General features: G+C 41.4%; 1 protein-coding gene across 1 annotated transcript; it reads right to left on the bottom strand.

The window, feature by feature from the left end:
- Positions 1-1,840: 1,840 nt before the first annotated feature.
- On the bottom strand, positions 1,841-2,188 carry LOC103973447 (glutaredoxin-C1-like). Its single transcript, XM_065148060.1, has one exon. It carries the CDS (start codon positions 2,186-2,188, stop codon positions 1,841-1,843), a length of 348 nt encoding a protein of 115 aa, XP_065004132.1.
- Between the last annotated feature and the right edge of the window lie 15,820 nt (positions 2,189-18,008).

An 18,008-nucleotide genomic window follows, 5' to 3' on the forward strand; every position in this document is an offset into this window, starting at 1 on the left:
AAATTTATGACTTAACATTTGCGTTGTTTATTTCAGATCCAACAACTTTTGAGAAAGTGGTTGAAAAAGAAGAATGGAGAAAAGCAATGAAGGAGGAAATCAAGTCAATTGAGAACAATAAAACTTGGGAGCTAATGGATCTACCGAAAGAAAAAAAAGTTATTGGATTAAAATGGGTATTCAAAACAAAGTTTAATATAAATGAAAGTATCCAAAAGCATAAGGCACAACTTATAGCAAAAGAATATTCACAACAATAAGGTATTGATTTTGATGATACTTTTCTCCAATTGTTAGATTCGAAATCGTGAGAACTTTCTTGGCTTTAGCTACTCACATGAGTTGGCCTGTTTATCAATTTGATGTGAAATCTGTATTTTTAAATGGAGATTTACACGAAGAGTTTTTTGTTGCTCAACTTGAAGGTTTTTTGGTTAAAGGACATGAAAAAAAAGGTGTATAAGCTAAGAAAAGCTCTTTATGAGCTTAAACAAGCTCCAAGGGCATGGTACAGTAAAATTAATTATTATTTTCTTCAAAATATATTTAAAATGAGCAATAATGAACCTACTCTTTATTAAAGAAGGAATGTGAACATAATATTCTAATGGTTTGCCTCTATGTTGACGATATTATATATATGGGTTCATCTAACTCTTTTGTAGCAGAATTTAAAAAATACATAATGAATAGTTTTGAAATGTCGGATCTAGGTTTACTGCACTATTTTTTCACAAAGAAAGTATGTAATGAATCTACTCAAAAAATCTAACATGATGGTACAAGTTTAACAAACATAAGATACTACAGAAGTTTGGTTGGGGGTTTGATTTATCTAACTCATACTCGACCAGATATTGCATTCTTTGTTGGTGTAGTATTCAGGTTTATACATAGCCCAAGCAAACATCATCTCGGAGCTGTTAAAAGAATTCTACGTTATATTACTGGAACTACAGATTATGGTATTTGATATTCTCATAATTTTAATTGTAAATTATTTGGTTTCACTAATAGTGATTGGACATGAGGTTTAGATGATCGAAAGAGTACTTCAGGCAATGTTTTTAGCCTCGGATCAGGAGCTATATCTTGGAGTTCTAAAAAGTAAGCAACAACTGCGTTGTCGACATCGGAAGCAGAATATGTAGCCGCAACATTAGCAATTTGTCAAGCAATATGGCTTAGAAGACTTCTTAAAGATCTTCATCAAGAATAAAAAGAAGCAACGGAAATATTTTGTGACAATAAAGCCACAATTGCAATGACGAAGAATCCAACGTTTTATGGAAGAACGAAGCATATAGAGATACGCTATCATTTCATCCGAGATCTTATAGCAAGTGGAGCTATAACATTAAAGTATTGTAGAACAAATGAACAAGTTACGGATATCCTCACCAAGTCATTCAAAAGCATATTTATTTCATATCGCAAATCGGTGTATGAAACTATGAATCAAGGGGGAGTATATGAAATTATGAATCAAGGGGAGTGTTGAGATTTGATTCATAGTTATCTAGATAGTTATCATGATCTGGTAGTTATAGGGTGGTTTCAATAACTACCTTAATCATGATCTAATAGTTATAGGGTGGTTTCAATAACTACCTCAATCATGAGTGACATGGGGAGTGAGATAGTTACCATTAGATCCTATAAATATGATCATAGTTTATGAAGCAAGAGATATCGAGAGTGTGTGCATTTGAAAATATCTTGTTCTTGTCAATTCTCCTATTTTAAATATTACATCGCTTTTCTTCAATCGAAATGATTTCTTTTTAATTGCATTGTAGTATTCTCTTTTATCGCTTCTTTGCTCCTTCATCATCAACACTTAGAGCCACATACCACCTACATCCCGAAGAAGCGGCATCAGCTTACCACCACCTGCATCCCGAAGAAGCGGCATCAGCTTACCACTGAGGTGGAGTGACATGATCCTATCTATGGAACCCACCAGCCTACCGCCGATGAATATGGCCGGCACCACCGGCCTGTGGCCCAATAGCCTGACGAGTGCCTTCTCCATCTCCACCCCCCTCGGCTCCTCGTCCAGCTCGTGGATGGCGGCATTGACCCCGAGCTCATGGAACAGGCTCTTCACGCGGTAGCACATCCAGCATGAGCTGACGCTGAAGATGACCACCGCCCGTTGCGAGGCTAACTTCATCACCTTCTCCATCGAAGCAACCAAGATGAGCTCCGTTAAGAAGTGTTGTGGGAAGAACTGGCTGTGTCAGTAATGCCCGGGTTGTGCTCGACTTCTGCTCGCTGCGAGTCTTGCTTATATAGGCGCAAAAAGTGCATGATCACTGGATAATTAGGCCTCATGCACCAGTGCTTTTAAGGGAAGACAAGTGCTGTTCCAGTGGTGTATATGCTCTCACATCTTGTTGTTTCAGACCAAGTTGGTACTTGGAGGAGTTGGATGATGATGATATCATTTACTTTTTCAACCAGGTGATCGAACAGATAAGAAGGCTACTCATACAAGAATATTTGGGAAGGCAACTCCACTGTCAGCTTTGATGCCAAGAAATGCCTTGCATCTTGATAAGGTTTGAATTCTCTCTTTACGTGAGCACAGAGAACATGTTACAGGACACTTGAAACACAGGAGCTGGATGTGGGAAAGAATAAGTCTGCTACTTGGCAGCAAATGTGTTGACAAACATCACGCCAAGTGATCGACCAAATGCCGCGATATCGTTGGCATCTTGTGTTAACCTGCTCTGCTCTCGACTGTCTCAAGCTGAAATGGAAAGATATATACAGAGACTTGGATGCATTGACTTTTTTGCTGACCATATGATAGAATTGGTTGCATCTTCAAAGAACAGATTAGAAACATCATCATCACAGGTTTTGCATGGGGAGATATTATATGTTGTAGATGAATGAGGTCCTGACCTTTTGGTTGATGGTAGTGCTCATTGGTTTTGAGATAAATTGATGTCGACTAACTTGAGCATTGGAGGGACACATTCTCGACTTCTTTTATCTTTCAGGCATGTTCATCAGATTCATCCGGCTCGACAACTTTCTCTTGAAGGTCATGTTCCCAAATTGGAGTAAGCTTTTCCTTTCCCTTATCCTTTGGCTGGGTATCTATCAAAGATATGTTCCAAGGAGACAAGCCAGCTGCAGCTTAAGAGAGAGGAACACAAAGTCACCAATTTGTTCGTATCCGTATGCACATCACTTCATCAGTTCAATCGAATCTTTGATGCTGCTATCCACGCTTAATTCATCTTTTGTTCTATCTTGGATTGCTGTCTGTAGATAAGGATTTCTTTTGCATCAACAAGATGCAGGTCTTCACAGAATGTGCAAACAATATGAAAAAGAGATGACATAAAAGCTAGAACACTTGGCTTTTCAGAATGTGTTAATGGAGTTCTACAAAAACAGGTCTGGTTTCTAATTATACTTGGAATCTTAAGTGAGATAAAAGCATGTTAAAGACCTTAATATTGACTTGTTTGATTCTAAAGTATTCTGGTGTCTTGCAGTTTCTCTTTCAGTGTTCCTAGTCATCAACAAGTTAAAGAATTTTTTTATCCTTGGAGAACAGTATACATTACTTGTTAGCTTCAACTGCATTACTACATTTATGAAATTGGATTTATCTTCTTACTTTAAATCTCTAAATTATTTTGTTTCACACGTACATCATGGATTAAATGATTGCTCTTGAACTTCTGTTTATACAGCAGCACTTTTTTTTTTCTCTTGGAATTTTTTCTTTCTTTTTTTTTCTTTGCATATTAACCTCATGCTTGAATACAACAAATTATAATGTTTTCTTCTATCATTAAACTAAAGGATTCTCCCCATTTCTGGTGACATCAAGCTCAACTTCAAATATTGTTTAATTAAATTGTGTTTTTATTGGTAAATGTTATCATTCAATATGTGACCCAATCTAGATAGAATAAGTTATCAGGTAACTCAACACGACTTAAATCTAACTAATGTTTACTTAATTTTTTATTCATGTTTTCATGAATATATGCAAAGGGTGTAAAAGCACATAATTCTTTATGTACACATTATTTTTTACTTATAATTTTATGTATAATTATTCTTTTAATTAGTTATTCTTGCACTGAAAGCATATTTTTCAATATAAGGGCTTTCTTACCTACAAGTTTTCAGTTTTGTTTTTATTTAAAAATATCAATCATTCATGTGCTCTTATTATGTATGATCTACTTCGTAGTTTTCAGAATCGGATCGAACATCAAAACTCGATTGATTAGATTTAAGATAGACGATGACTTGATGAATAGATTAGACGTAAAGTCAGTCTCTAATTTTTTCGATTTGATTAGTCAATTCGGTCCGATCCAGTTTTTATAATTATACTTACTACTCAACATACGTTACAGGATGGATTAAGGGTTAGCCGATGGATGATGAAGGAGATGAAGATGAAGATGACACTCAGCAGCACAGCATCCACCTCCACATGCTCCAAGTTTTCTTCCACCCTCTCCTGCAGCAATCCTTAGGCATCTGAATGACCGAATCTTGGCTTTCGCATGGCCTTATCCGGAACTATCCGGTAACGAATCCAACACACTTGTTCTTGAAAGAAGATACACACACGTCTCTCTCTTTCACAAACTGTGAATATGGCTGTCATGTCTTCTGACGCAAGAGCCGATCAAGCACTGTGCAACGATGAGACAGACTATTCTCGATCGCCTGCGTGATCTCATCCACTTGAAGGAGATGATGATGAGCCATCGAACAGAACTTTTCTGTAAGCGGTGGCAGATCAACCTCAACGTCCGTATGCTTCATCTGCTTTAATGCAGAAGCTCGTGTCGGTACAGTATGCATGCTCAGGTCAAAATGCTGTGTGCAAACACCAGAATCAATGCAAGATTTGGCTCACAGATATGCTTGTCACGTACACCTGACACAAGTAACACGCACCTGAGCAGTAATATCACAGATTCATGCTGCAGAAGAATATTAGCTCCGGTAAAATCATGCATAAGAAAATCTCTTTATTGTGTTGAAAAAAAAAAATTATAAATAAAAAGAGAATATATTAATATAAAATAATTTCTTCAGTAATTTATGTCTTTTATCCTCCCTTAACATGATATCAGAGTCATTTCTTGATTTTTTCCTTAGCGACAGCAAGTCTTCTCTTCTCGCGTACTGATTGACTATCTCGAAATCGATAGACAGACTTCAAGCCCATTTTTTATTGTTGTCGCTCATCTCTGTGAAAGTGGTCCTGAGCAAATCGTCATGAAGGTCCACTTCTAACATCTCGAAGTGGACCAACTTTCCCGTCGGACTCCACCTCAGCTGCATCATCATCGGGTCGAACTACAACGACTCGGCTCGACGACATTCTTTACTGTTGATTTTCCTCTGTCCTTTCTTGCAGAAGCAGAGCCGACACCAAGAATCCTCTTAAACCACCATGGAAGCAGCATTATCTGCCTTTCAAACCGCAGCGGAAGCAGTAGAGATCTGCCTAAGATCTACCTCTCAAACCGCAATGGAAGCAGTAGAGATCTGCCTCTCAACCCTCTGATGCAAACGGGCTGCGGGTTGCCAACTACCGCGGCTTCCTCTTCCCTCCTCTCTTCTTTCCTCAAATCCAATAGCTCTTCTCACAAACCTCCTCTCTTCTTTCCTCAAATCCCACTGCTCTCCAAACCCCCAAATTCTCTTCACTATGAGACCGCTGCTCTACAGCAAAAAAAAAAAAAACCAAAAACAAAAACAAAAACTACTTGCGATGTCTTTATTATCTTTTTCTGACATTCCAGTTATTATTTATGTAGGGAATAGTACTTCTCCTATTGAACTTATCTCCATCAATACTACCACGCTAATCCCTTTCAAGTTGTCCAAAGGTGGCAACTACATATCTTGACGGGCTTAGTTTTCTAATCTCTTATTTGGCTATGACTTGTTAGGCTACATTGATGGCTCTCTCAGTTGTCCACCATCCATGATCACCATCCCCGGAGATCCTAGTCCAGTACCAAATCTAGCTCACAAACTATGGCTGCGTCAAGATCGTCTTATCCTCGAATTGTTCGTGTACTTGCAAGCTCAATCTTGTATCTAAACTAATGGTGATAAAACAAGATGGAAGTACTATCATTGATTATCTACAAAATATCAAAGTTATCATCGATGACTTGGCTTTGATAGGTCATTCCCTATATGACAAGAGGTCATCATCCATACTCTTAATGGCCTCGGAGACGAATACAAGGAATTGGCAATTGTAATTCGGGCACGCGACTCACCTGTATTATTTGAATAACTCTATGACAAGTTGACTGACTATGAGACATATTTGAAGCGTGAGGACAAACTGCTCGAACCAACTATCACAGCTCAAGTCAGTCACAAGTCCAAACGGAAGAGCACTCAGTACACTATGAACATCACTAAAGGTTTAGCCAATACATCTCTTAACCCTATTGTCACAGACTTAGTTGGTTTTTCCTAAGTCGTGCGGCACCCTTGCATGTCTGTCCGTAAAGTTTAGCCTTCCTAAAATCTCTCATGGTCCCTTAGGAGCTACAAAAGAGAAAACGAGTTAGAGAAAGTGTCTCACTCGGGATCCACAAGCAAATATTTCCAAAAACACTTCATAGACAATGCAAATTACAAACAGACTTTACAAGCTCTGAATGGTTGCATGTTAGAACCCTTGCAGATTCTAAACTTGGGGTTGATCTCTTTAGGGGATCGGCCTCCTTGGAACTCTATAGGGGTTCCTCCCTCCAAGTTGCTGCTGAAAGGCTGCAGAAAAGATTCATCTATTGCTTATGAAAAAAGGTGAAATACATGACTATTTATAGGGCTTCTAAACCCTAACTCCTAATAGGACTCTTACTTAAGACTCCTACTTCTAACCAACTCCTAATAGGACTCCTACTCAAGACTCCTACTTCTAACCAACTCTTAATAGGACCCCTACTCAAGACTCCTATTCCTTTACAACTCCTTATTCTTCTCTAAGAAATAACCTCCTAACCCTAGCCGGCCACTTCACCTCTTTAATAGGGGTCAGCTTAGGTAAGTTTTACATGAATGTCCCTCTCAATTAGGACTCTCCTAGTTAGAGTCCTAACAAACCCGCCCTCTTCAAATCAGCCTTGTCCTCGAGGCTGATGATTCATGAATTTTGGGAATTTGATCTTCAAGTCATCATAGTTCTCCCAAGTGGCATCTTCTGTTAGTAGGTTTGCCCATTGTATTAGCAATTCAGTAGTGGATCGTCGTCGTTGAGTCACGATCTGTCGATCAATAATGACACTTGGCTGAGTCTGAAGTTCTCCTTGGGTAGTCATATTTGGTGGGTGGCTTTGGGCTGTCTCCAAACACCTATTTACAACTTCCGTCTGGCCATCGGTTTATGGGTGATATGCCATACTCCTTTTCAATTTAGTACCCTTATAGTGTAATTCTTTTGAGTCCCAATTGTAATGAGCCATGGGGCTTGGTGCTTCCTCCAATATTTTTATAATTTTATTAGTCTATGAATCTTCCTGCCATTCCATCTTAATATCTTTAAGAAAGTCGCTGGTCGGAAGTGAAACGGCCGAAACTTCAACTTGCTCGGGTAGCTGCGAAAGCGCATCTGCAAGAACATTCTCTTTCCCCTTTTTGTAAGTTATTTCATAATCAAATCCAAGAAGTTTTGTTACCCATTTTTGCTGCTCAGGGGATGATATCTTTCGCTCCAAAAAGTACTTGAGGCTTTTATGGTCGGTTTTAATTTGAAATCGTCGGCCAATCAAGTAGGGTCTCCACCTCGTTGCTGCGTGCACAATGGCGAGCATCTCCTTATCATATGTTGACTTATTTTGATAGGAGGGAGATAATGCCTTGCTAGTGTATGTGAGTGGTCGACCATCTTGCATGAGAATGGCTCCAATTCCGACTCCAGATGCATCGGCCTCAATAATGAAGGGTCGGTTGAAATCTGGTAGTGTTAGCACCGGCGTCGTCGTCATGGTTGCCTTAAGTTTGTCGAAGGTAGCGGAGGCTCTGTCCGATCATTGGAAGATATCTTTTTTCAGTAAGGAAGTAAGTGGTGCACTGATCTCTCCATAGTTTTTTATGAACTTGCAGTAGTAGCCTGTTAAACCTAGAAAGCCATGTAGCAATTTTATTTTCCTCGGGGTCAACTAGTTTTGCATTGCTCCAATTTTGAAGGGGTCTACTGCCACACCTTCCTCTGATATGATATGCCCAAGATATTCCACCTTCTTTTGAAGAAAGCAAAAATTCATAGTGGTTGTTGTGTGTTCAAAAGGTGGTTTTCGGTATGTCTTCTTCGCATACTTGTATTTGATAATACCCAGATTGAAGGTCCAGCTTTGTAAAGATTTGTGCTCTCTTTCATCTAGCAACTCATCTACTACTGGAATAGGGTATTTATCCTTGATGGTTATGCCATTGAGAGCTCGGTAATCAACACATAATCGCCATATTCCATCCTTCTTTCGTATGAGGAGCATCGGTGAAGAGTAGGGGCTGCAACATGGCCGAATAACTCCTGTTTTGAGCATCTCTTTTACAATCCTTTCTATTTCATCCTTCTAGAGATGTGGATACTGATATGTCTGAGCATTTGCTGAAGATTTGCCTTGAAGAATCGTTATACAATGATCATGCCGATAGGTAAGAGGTAGGTTGCGCGGTTCGTCAAATATATCTAAAAATTCAGCAAGCAAAGGAAGTAGATTTGGATCTTCAAATTTTGTTGGCTCTCCCTTAGTTTGCTGCTCAAGTTGTACCAAAAAGCCGCTGCATGCTTTATGCAAAACCTTCTCCATTTGTTGTGTGCAAATCGTTATTACGTCGCCCCCACGTTTCCCGTTTAGTATCACATATTTCTCCTTACTGTAAAATTTCATAATTAGTTGCATAAAATTCCAAGAAATATCACCTAATGTCATCAACTATTTAATTATGAGGATGACCTCATGATCATCAAGAGGGAGAAGGAAGAAATATGCAATTATCTCTTGGTAAGGCCTTATGATCAGCAATAGTTTCACTTGTGGGCGCCTACGATCATACTTCAAAATCCATCCGTCGGCGACCTTAACGTCAAACCTGCTGTATTTCTTGATAGGTAAGGCCATCCGGATAGCAACCTTACTGTTTAGGAAGTTATTAGTACTGCCCGTGTCGATGAGAACAGTGATCGGTTGTTGTTTAAGAAGGCCTCCAACTTTCATCGTTTGCTGATTTGAGTAGTTGACTAGTGCATGTACCGTAACTTTGGTCGGTTGTGACTCTTCTTCTGCACCTTCTTCTTCATGTTCAAGGATCTCTTCTGGATGTTCAATGACCTCTTCTTCTACTGGTTCAATCATAAGAAGTCTCCCTTTACTACAACGATGCTCACGGCTCCACGGCTCGTCGCAATGCCAATATAACCCTTTCACATATCACTCCCGAAGCTCTTCTCTTGTTAACCTCTTTGGTGTAGGGACTTGGTCGACAGTAGGGGGGGCTGAGAGCTTCAATATTACTGGTTGAGGAGCAACCCTAGTCCTCCGAGCTTCATGGTTCAATTGCTCCTCTTGATATCGTGCGAAAGAGATGGCTGCCATAAGCGTATATAGTTGTCGCGCTTTAACTTCTCCTCGGATCTCCGGCTTCAAGTCCTCAATAGCTGTTTTTGAGACCAATCATGAGTTTGATTAGATAACCTTTCAAACCTGGTTTGGTACTCTTGAATGGTGGAGGTTTGTCGGATCTTTGCTAGTTGTCCGTCAATATTCTCATAATCGGTTGGTCTGAAGTGGATCAGCAGTCCTTCTTTGAATTGTTGCCAAGAAAGGACTCCATAAGTATGTTCAAACTAGTCAAACCACTGTATAGCATCCCCTTTAAGATGTATAGCTGTAATTTTCACCATAGATGCATCTGCGGTTTTGTGGTACTGAAAATATCGCTCCGCGCGCGAGATCCAACTAATTGGGTCTCCTTCTTCCCATCTAGGGAAGTCCACTCTCATGCATGGATAGTTGGGGTTAGTTATAGAGCCTCCCCTCCCTTGGAACTCATCTCTTCGGGCCTGGTGCGATTGGGCAAAGCTCTCTTCGTGATATGATTTTTTCGGGTTTAGTGGTCGGCCCAATCTGAATTCGATAAAGAGCGTCCGAATCTTATCCTCCATTCATGCCTCCAAGGCTTCGAATTTAGCATTGATTGCCTCCTTAGATGCCATAGTATATGCCTCCAAATCTATGATGTTAAGATCTCTCTTTTGTTGTCAGGTTAAAGGCATGTATAGGTTGAGAGAAGTGATGGTCGAAAGGGTTGGTGGATGTAGGCTGCGGTTTAGGCTTGTTTTGTGGCTGTTTTGGGTGCAATTTGAGGGTGTGGTTTAGTAGAGATTTAGGGCTGTGGATGAAAGTTTTGGATCTATGGTAGATGGTAGCAAAGGTTTGATAGAAATCAGTAGAAGTTGCAGCAAGTATGTGCTATCTTGTAAGAGTATAATTATCATCAAAGAAACAATGGTTTCTCGACGTAATTTCCACCAAAAACTTGAGAGAATTGAGGAGGGAATTGATAGAAAAATCATAGTTTATATGATAGCAAGGATATCTAATTTAATCAAGAAAATTTCTGTAGTATAATAGCAAGGAAATTGGTGCAAGTTGCGATTGCATAATTCTCATCGAGAAATTTCAGCAGGCTATGACAAAAATTTGCATCAACACAAAATCATTTTTAGAGATGAATTTCTTAATAGATCAATCTTAGATGGAAGCCAAGATGATCTATGAAGTGTATAAGAAATTTTATTAAAAAAAGATTATAAATAGATAGGTTAAGGCAACAATATGCAGCTGAAATTTTCTACAGCACAGATTTTTAAGTATAGCAGATTGGACGTAAAAGATTAGTGATTTATATTAAGAATTTTTTGATGAAACCAAAGGGAATTCCACTGTTATGAAGTTTCAAAGCTATCATAAAAATTTCGTAGAGATTTGGATAGAAACAACGTAGTATCAAGATCAAACAAATAGTGCTATGCGGCTGAAATTTTACAGTGCAGATTTTCAAGTATAGCAGATTAGACGTAAAATATCAATGGTTTATATTGAGAATTTTTTGACAAAAATAAAGAAAATATACTGTTAGGAAATGTCAAAGATGTCATAAAAATTTCATAGAGATTTGTATAGAAAAAGCACAATAACAAGATCAAACAGACGGTGCTATACGATTGGAAGTCTGCAATGTATCTTTCGTCGTAGAGATGAAAACTTTATGACAAAAAGTTTATGCAGCAATATAAGAATAATTTTTTTGGGATTTTCAAATAAGGATAACTAAATTGCAACAGCAGTAAGGTAGAAAACCAGAACTTTTTGTAATTCACGGGGAGATCAAAGGATGATCCGTGGTGGTGGAGATGACGGCGGAATTTGGCAACGATCTCTTAAGCAATTATGGGAATTGCTTTGGGCGGTTGTGGAGGGTTGATGGATGGCTGTGGAAGGGCAGTGAGATGCCAAGAATGCTGCTTTGATACCAGGTGTTAGAACCCTTGCGGATTCTGAACTTGGGGTTGATCTCTTTAGGAGATCGGCCTCCTTGGAACTCTATAGGTGTTCCTCCCTCCAAGTTGCTACTCAAAGGCAGCAGAAAAGATTCATCTATTGCTTATGAAAAGAGGTGGAATACATGACTATTTATAGGGCTTCTAAACCCTAACTCCTAATAGGACTTTTACTTAAGACTCCTACTTCTAACCAACTCCTAATAGGACTCCTACTCAAGACTCCTACTTCTAACCAACTCTTAATAGGACTCCTACTCAAGACTCCTATTCCTTTACAACTCCTTATTCTGCTATAAGAAATAACCTCCTAACCCTAGCCGGCCACTTCACCTCTTTAATAGGGGTCGGCTTAGGTAGGTTTTACATGAATGTCTCTCTCAATTAGGATTCTCCTAGCTAGAGTCCTAACATTGCACAATAAAGGGTCAAAATGATCCACTACAGACCGATTAACTCTCACAAGTGTCCACATAACATAACCTTTATTTACAAGCCTAAGAAGGCCACCAAACTGAACTAAAATTGGGTTGTTAATCTTTCGACTGTCCCTCTACATGCGGTATAAAGCATGAACAAACAGAAAAACACAGACATACATAAGTATTACATCAAACATCTTGCTTAGAACTTTGTCCATGACATCCTCCCCCACTTATTCCTTCGACCTCCTCGCCGAAGCCTTTGCCGACATTACAACTCATTGCCTTTGTTGAGTCTTTAATCTTCTGCTCCCGCTGCAATGCACCTCTTAGCTCCTAGTTGCTCTCCATTGTTATTTTTTAGTAGTCGAACCTTTGATCTGCCATGCTACTTCAACTTGCTAATAACTATAACTCTAGTATGGGGCTGGCTAAGTTGTATTGATCCCTGTAGGTTCCTACATATCCTCTTGATGAAGGAAAAGACCATCCTTACTATGTGCTAGTCTCTCAAATGACTCATGCTACTTGAATTTGGTGGATGCTTATTGGAGCTTTAACGAACATCGCCTCGCAAACTTCTGAAGTTTTGGGTCCTTCCTCCACAAAATTTGCCCATCGACTCTTCTTTCACTTAGTTGTCACTTCCAAGTAGATTCGCATCACTTCTGCTTTTGATTGGCATTCTGTTAGGAAATGAAGCAGATAATCTACTCTTAGTAGCACTAATTACCATTTGTGAGGATTTGATAACTATTGTTGTCTAATATATTCAAGGGTCTTCGAATGTGTGCAGAGCTCCTCTACTGAATATATAAGAGAATTGGGGTACTCAATTTCACCCATTCTCTTAAGAGTTGAGAAGGCAATGGTTACTTGACTTCGCCCGTCTTCTCAAGGGTTGTACCCCATGCATTGAGCTGGTTACTGACCTTCGCATACTCTTTGCTCACACTTCTGAAGCACTCAAAGTGTTTGCGCTCCTTGCATTGAGTTAGCTACTATGATTCACCTTCTCAATGCCATCGAACTTCTAGAATGCAAGAAGTTTTTACCCCAACTTGGAGTAAGTCTCTAATAGTTTTGGTCGCCTTTGAGATTGTACTGTCTTCTCCATCAACCCGGCCGCCTACTCCATTGATTAGGAAAGGTATAGCACCGCGTACTGCATGCTTCGTTTCTTGGTCATGCACTCTTGCTTGACCCGAAGTCCTTCACTTTCGGCTATCTTGATGAGAAGCTTATTGACACCGGTCTTATGAAGTTCCTTGGCCTTTACCCTTCAGCCTTGTCTCGGTACTTAGAGTTTGCCTTTGCATGCTCCACCTCCTCGGCCCCTTTCACGACCAAGCACTCTCCCTCCATGAGAGCAAGGGATTAATGACTTTCACGGAAGTCCTGCCTCTACGGTACCATGGTGCTGCCATGCCCATGGCCCTACTATCCGTCACCTTGCATCTGCATCCCTTTTCTTCATGATCAGTAGATATGTCTCTGTGGCACTCCTCCGAGTCCACCTCCATTCTAACTGATGCTTGATTTTAGGTAGCTAAGTCCCTTTGGGCTCATCATCGCTTCTTCACCCCTTTTGACCCCTTGCTTCAACTCCTTTGTATCCTTCAAGCAGCTCCCTTCGGTCGATGTAAATATAGACTACAACACCCATGCATGGCCTCTACCATCACGTTGTAGGGTTTACACCGATTATGTTCTCCTTAGCTTCCTTGGTAGTAACGTTTGCTTACTTGACCTTGTCCTCTAACTCGTCGGGCTCTCTTGAGTGAATATAGGCTCTGAAGCAGTCAAACTCTCTAACTGCTTCGGTCATACCTCTACATGATCAAGTCCCTCCCATGAGACTCATTGGTACTTACATTCGAACTTTTCCCTTGGTGGTACACAGCCCCCATATGCTGATGGCCAAGGCTTTCATCCGATGTAATATTTGATGCACGCACGGAAGACCCGCCTCTGTGGTACCATGGCCTTCACTCCTTGAATCCATAACCCTTCTTATCGTCATGTTGTTCACCGAAGTGGAGCTTCCAATAGCTCCCGATTATACCTCCGTATAATATAGTCCCTCACGGGACTATGTCATGTGTATCACATTGCCATGAACTATTCCACCATGATCCGCTGTACCATGTCGCCTCTTGGTGATATCTCCATTATATTTTGATCCTTGTGGGATGAACTCGAATTATGATCCCTCCATGTGTGGCCTCTGCCAATACATCGCAGGGTCTCTTCCACCTTCGATTTTGTTTGCTCCTTTGGCAATCGACCTTCATCCACCCACTCTTGGGTCACACCTAGATGAAGTACCGTTCTAGGATAGTCCGTCGCTTAGTAGCTCCCGAAGTCCACCGACTTCGTTGCAATTAGTGCACCATTGTCTGGATCCTAGGCCTCTACCCCTACCAGCATAATCTCCGCTACGCATCGCTTCCTTCATGACAACTTGAATGGCAACACTGTGGCATATTCTTCAAGAGTACCCGCCTCTGCGTCCTTTTGCCCCATGCCAAGGCTTTCTGAACCTAACTTCTCCTCTGCAAGTTGAGTTGCCTTAGGTCCTCCATCAAATGCTTCTCCGAGATAAGGTGCATGTGCCTAGAAGCTCCCTTCATCTTTGGCACCATGCAAGATGAGTCTGATCCATCAGAATGAAGAACCCATGGAATAACATGATCCTACTCTTGCCTCTGCAAGAGTTCATGTCCTTGACCTCTGTCCAAGAAAAGCTCTACGCCTCTGCTCCATGTTCCATCTTCTATGTCGGCTCACTTCATACGGCTTGGGTACTTCGCCAAGTCACACCCAAGTTGCTCCACCCCTCATTTTTGCATTGAGTTGATGGTGGCCCTCATGCCCACCATTCCACGGGCAGCCCTCCCTTGAGTTTGATCTTCATATCAACTCCAAGTGTGCCTTCATTTATGTTGCTTTGGGTCACTCCTGTTAGGATCGAGAGCACTAAGAGGGGGGGGGGGTGAATTAGTGCAGCGGAAATCTTACAGCGATTAAAAACCAAAAGCTGCGTTCGTTCAAAAACTATTATGATGCAAAAGCTAATTCTCAGTTTGTATCTAAGTGCAGTTTGCGTCTAAGCGCAGATTGCGTCTAAGCGCAGTTTTGCGTCTAAGCGCAGTTTACGTCTAAACTCAGATTTACGTCTAAACGCAGATTTACGTCTAAACGCAGATTTACGTCTAAACGCAGTTTTACGTCTAAACGCAGATTTACGTCTAAACTCAGATTTACGTCTAAACTCAGATTTACGTCTAAACGCAGTTTTACGTCTAGACGCAGATTTACGTCTAAACTTTGAAACTCGTTTGTATACTCGCAGAAGGCAGTATGCAGTTGAAATCAAGACGTAAACGTGAACTGAGATCTGATGATTGTGCGAGGAAAGCCGATTTACGTCTAAATGCAGTTTTACGTCTAAATGTTGAAACTCATTCGTAAAATTGTAGAGGACAGTTTGCAGTTATCAATAGGATCAAAATGTAAGTGTAAACTGCAAAGAAGCTCGTTCGTAAAAGCACGGAAGACAGTTCTGCAGAATCAAACGTAAACGTAAACTGTAATGTATCAAAATACGAATTTACGTCTGAATGCAGATTCGGAAGAACAGCACTTAGAACTTGTTCGTGAAAGCGCAGAGAGCAGTAGTAATGAAGGAGGTTTGCAGTAATGATAAAGTGCTCGAGAATAAATGCAAACCAGAGATTTAGAGTGGTTCGGTCAGCCTTGACCTACTCCACTTTTGGCTTCCTCCACCGACGAGGTTGCCGACGTCAACTAGGGGCCTTCCTTCAATAGGCGAAGGCCAAACTGCCCTTTTACAATTTCTCTCCTTTTGACAGGCTCAGGAGACAACCTTTACAGACCTTTCTCTCCTCACTTTACAACTGAAAACTTGAAGAACAGAAGGAGGAGACTTAAAGGCTTTACAACACTTTTGAGCTCTTAGAATCACAGAAAAGATCAAGATTTCGGTGTAGGTCTGTATCTTTTCAGTGCTGAATGGGTGGGGTATTTATAGGCCCCAACCCAATTCAAAATTCGAGCTCAAAACCGTCAAATCCCGGAATTCCGGGATCAGGCGGTTGCACCTCTTGACTGGAGAGGTTGCACCGCCTGGCAGAGCTCGAAGACTGAGCTCAGGCGGATGCACCTCTCTGTCAGGGGTGGTTGCACCTTTCTGCCAGAGCTCGAAGACCGAGCTCAGGCGATGCATCACCTGTCCAAAGAGGTTGCACCTCTCTGCCAGAGCTCGAAGACCGAGCTCGGTGGTTGCACCTCTCGGCAGAGCTCGGAACTTGAGCTCTGGCGGTGCTACCTCTTGACAGAAGAGGTTGCACCGCCCAGTCTCGCTTGTGTTGAATCTCGGATTTTGATGATATAATCAATTGGTGGGTTAATTGATCTAATCCATATTATTGAGTTAAGTGTGCAGGATTAACTACGATAACCAGAAAACATAAAGCAAGGATACCGGAGTCGAGCTCGATGGACGTTTAAGAGACCGAAGAATCATCGGAGATGCTGCCGGAACCATCCGAGAAGAAATCGGGAATGTGTCGGAAGTTCGCCGAAGAAATCGTCGGAGGCTCGCGGAGATCACCGAGAAGGCTCGGCTACTCGTTAAAAGTCATCACAAAGATTGGGAGCTTGCAGGGAGTCCGTCGGAAGAAGTTCGTCGGAAAGCTCGCCGGAACAATACTCGACGTTCGCGGTTGAAAATTTGCTTAGGATGTGTTTTGGTTATGTAGTCCACTTGTAATTAGGATTAGGATTAAGAGATAATCCTATATCCTGGTTAGGGGCCAACTGGGCCCAAAGTCAGAGTTGGTTTAGGCTAAAAATTAAGCTAAACCAGCGAACTAGAGAGCCAAGATTGAAGCCCAACTAGTGGCTGAAAACACTGTAGTTGGGCTGAAAACACTGTAGGCGGTGGAACCGCCCAGCACCCGAGTGCTGGGCGGTGACACCTCCTTGGCTGGGCGGTTGCACCGTCCAGTACCCGAGTGCTGGGCGGTGGCACCGCCTGGTTGGGCGGTGGCACCTCCAGCACCGGAAACCCTAAGAAAATTCAAATTTTGGAGCCCAAAATTTGAATCCTCTTGAGGCCTATAAATACCCCTCAAATCTCAGCTGAGGTTACAACTTTTGAGAAGCATTTTGATTGAGAGAAAAGTCTTAGAAAGTCTTAGCAAGTCTTGTTTTCAATTTGCTAGAGAGTTCTCCTTCTTTCTTATTGAAAATTTGTAAGAGGTTGAGCTGCTTGTAAAAGGTTGTAAGAGGGGTGTTTACCCTTCCATTTCAAGAGACTTGCTAGTGGAAGGTGGGAGCCTCATCGAAGAGGGGCCTCGCAAGTGGAGTAGGTCATTTGACCGAACCACTCTAAAAATCGGCGTAATCTCTGGTTTGCTTTTTATTGTTGTCATTTACATTACTGCAAATCTTCTTACTGCTTTAGTTTGTATTACTTTTGCTGCGCAACTTTAAGAATACGCCTTCAAGTTAAATTTCTCAAGTTTCGTTCTTAACGTACGAAAGATTTTGATTAAAATCGAAGTTTTAATCCGCTGCACTAATTCACCCCCCCCCTCTTAGTGCCGCTCCGATCCTAACAGCTTGGAGACTGAGCCCTGGGCGGTTGCACCGCCCAGTCTCGCTGGGAGACTTAGCCTGGGCGGTTGCACCTCCCTGCCTGGGCGGTTGCACCGCCCACAGCTACTTGGGTTCGAATGGGTTGAACCATTCGACCCAACTTGAGTTCTTCAGGGGCCCAATTGCCCCAGGATTAAGCTAATGGGATCACCTCCCATTTCTAACTTAATCACCGTGCTAACTACGATTAAATCTAAGACAATTTCTGCAGCTTTGCTTCGGTACGTCAATCGCTTCTTCCGGCGAGTTTCCGGCGAACTTCCGTCGATCATCCGATGAACCCTCGGTGATGCTTCTGCGGACTTCCGGCA

Source organism: Musa acuminata, chromosome BXJ3-4 (genome assembly GCF_036884655.1).
Source record: "Musa acuminata AAA Group cultivar baxijiao chromosome BXJ3-4, Cavendish_Baxijiao_AAA, whole genome shotgun sequence".
In the NCBI taxonomy this organism is placed as follows: domain Eukaryota; kingdom Viridiplantae; phylum Streptophyta; class Magnoliopsida; order Zingiberales; family Musaceae; genus Musa; species Musa acuminata.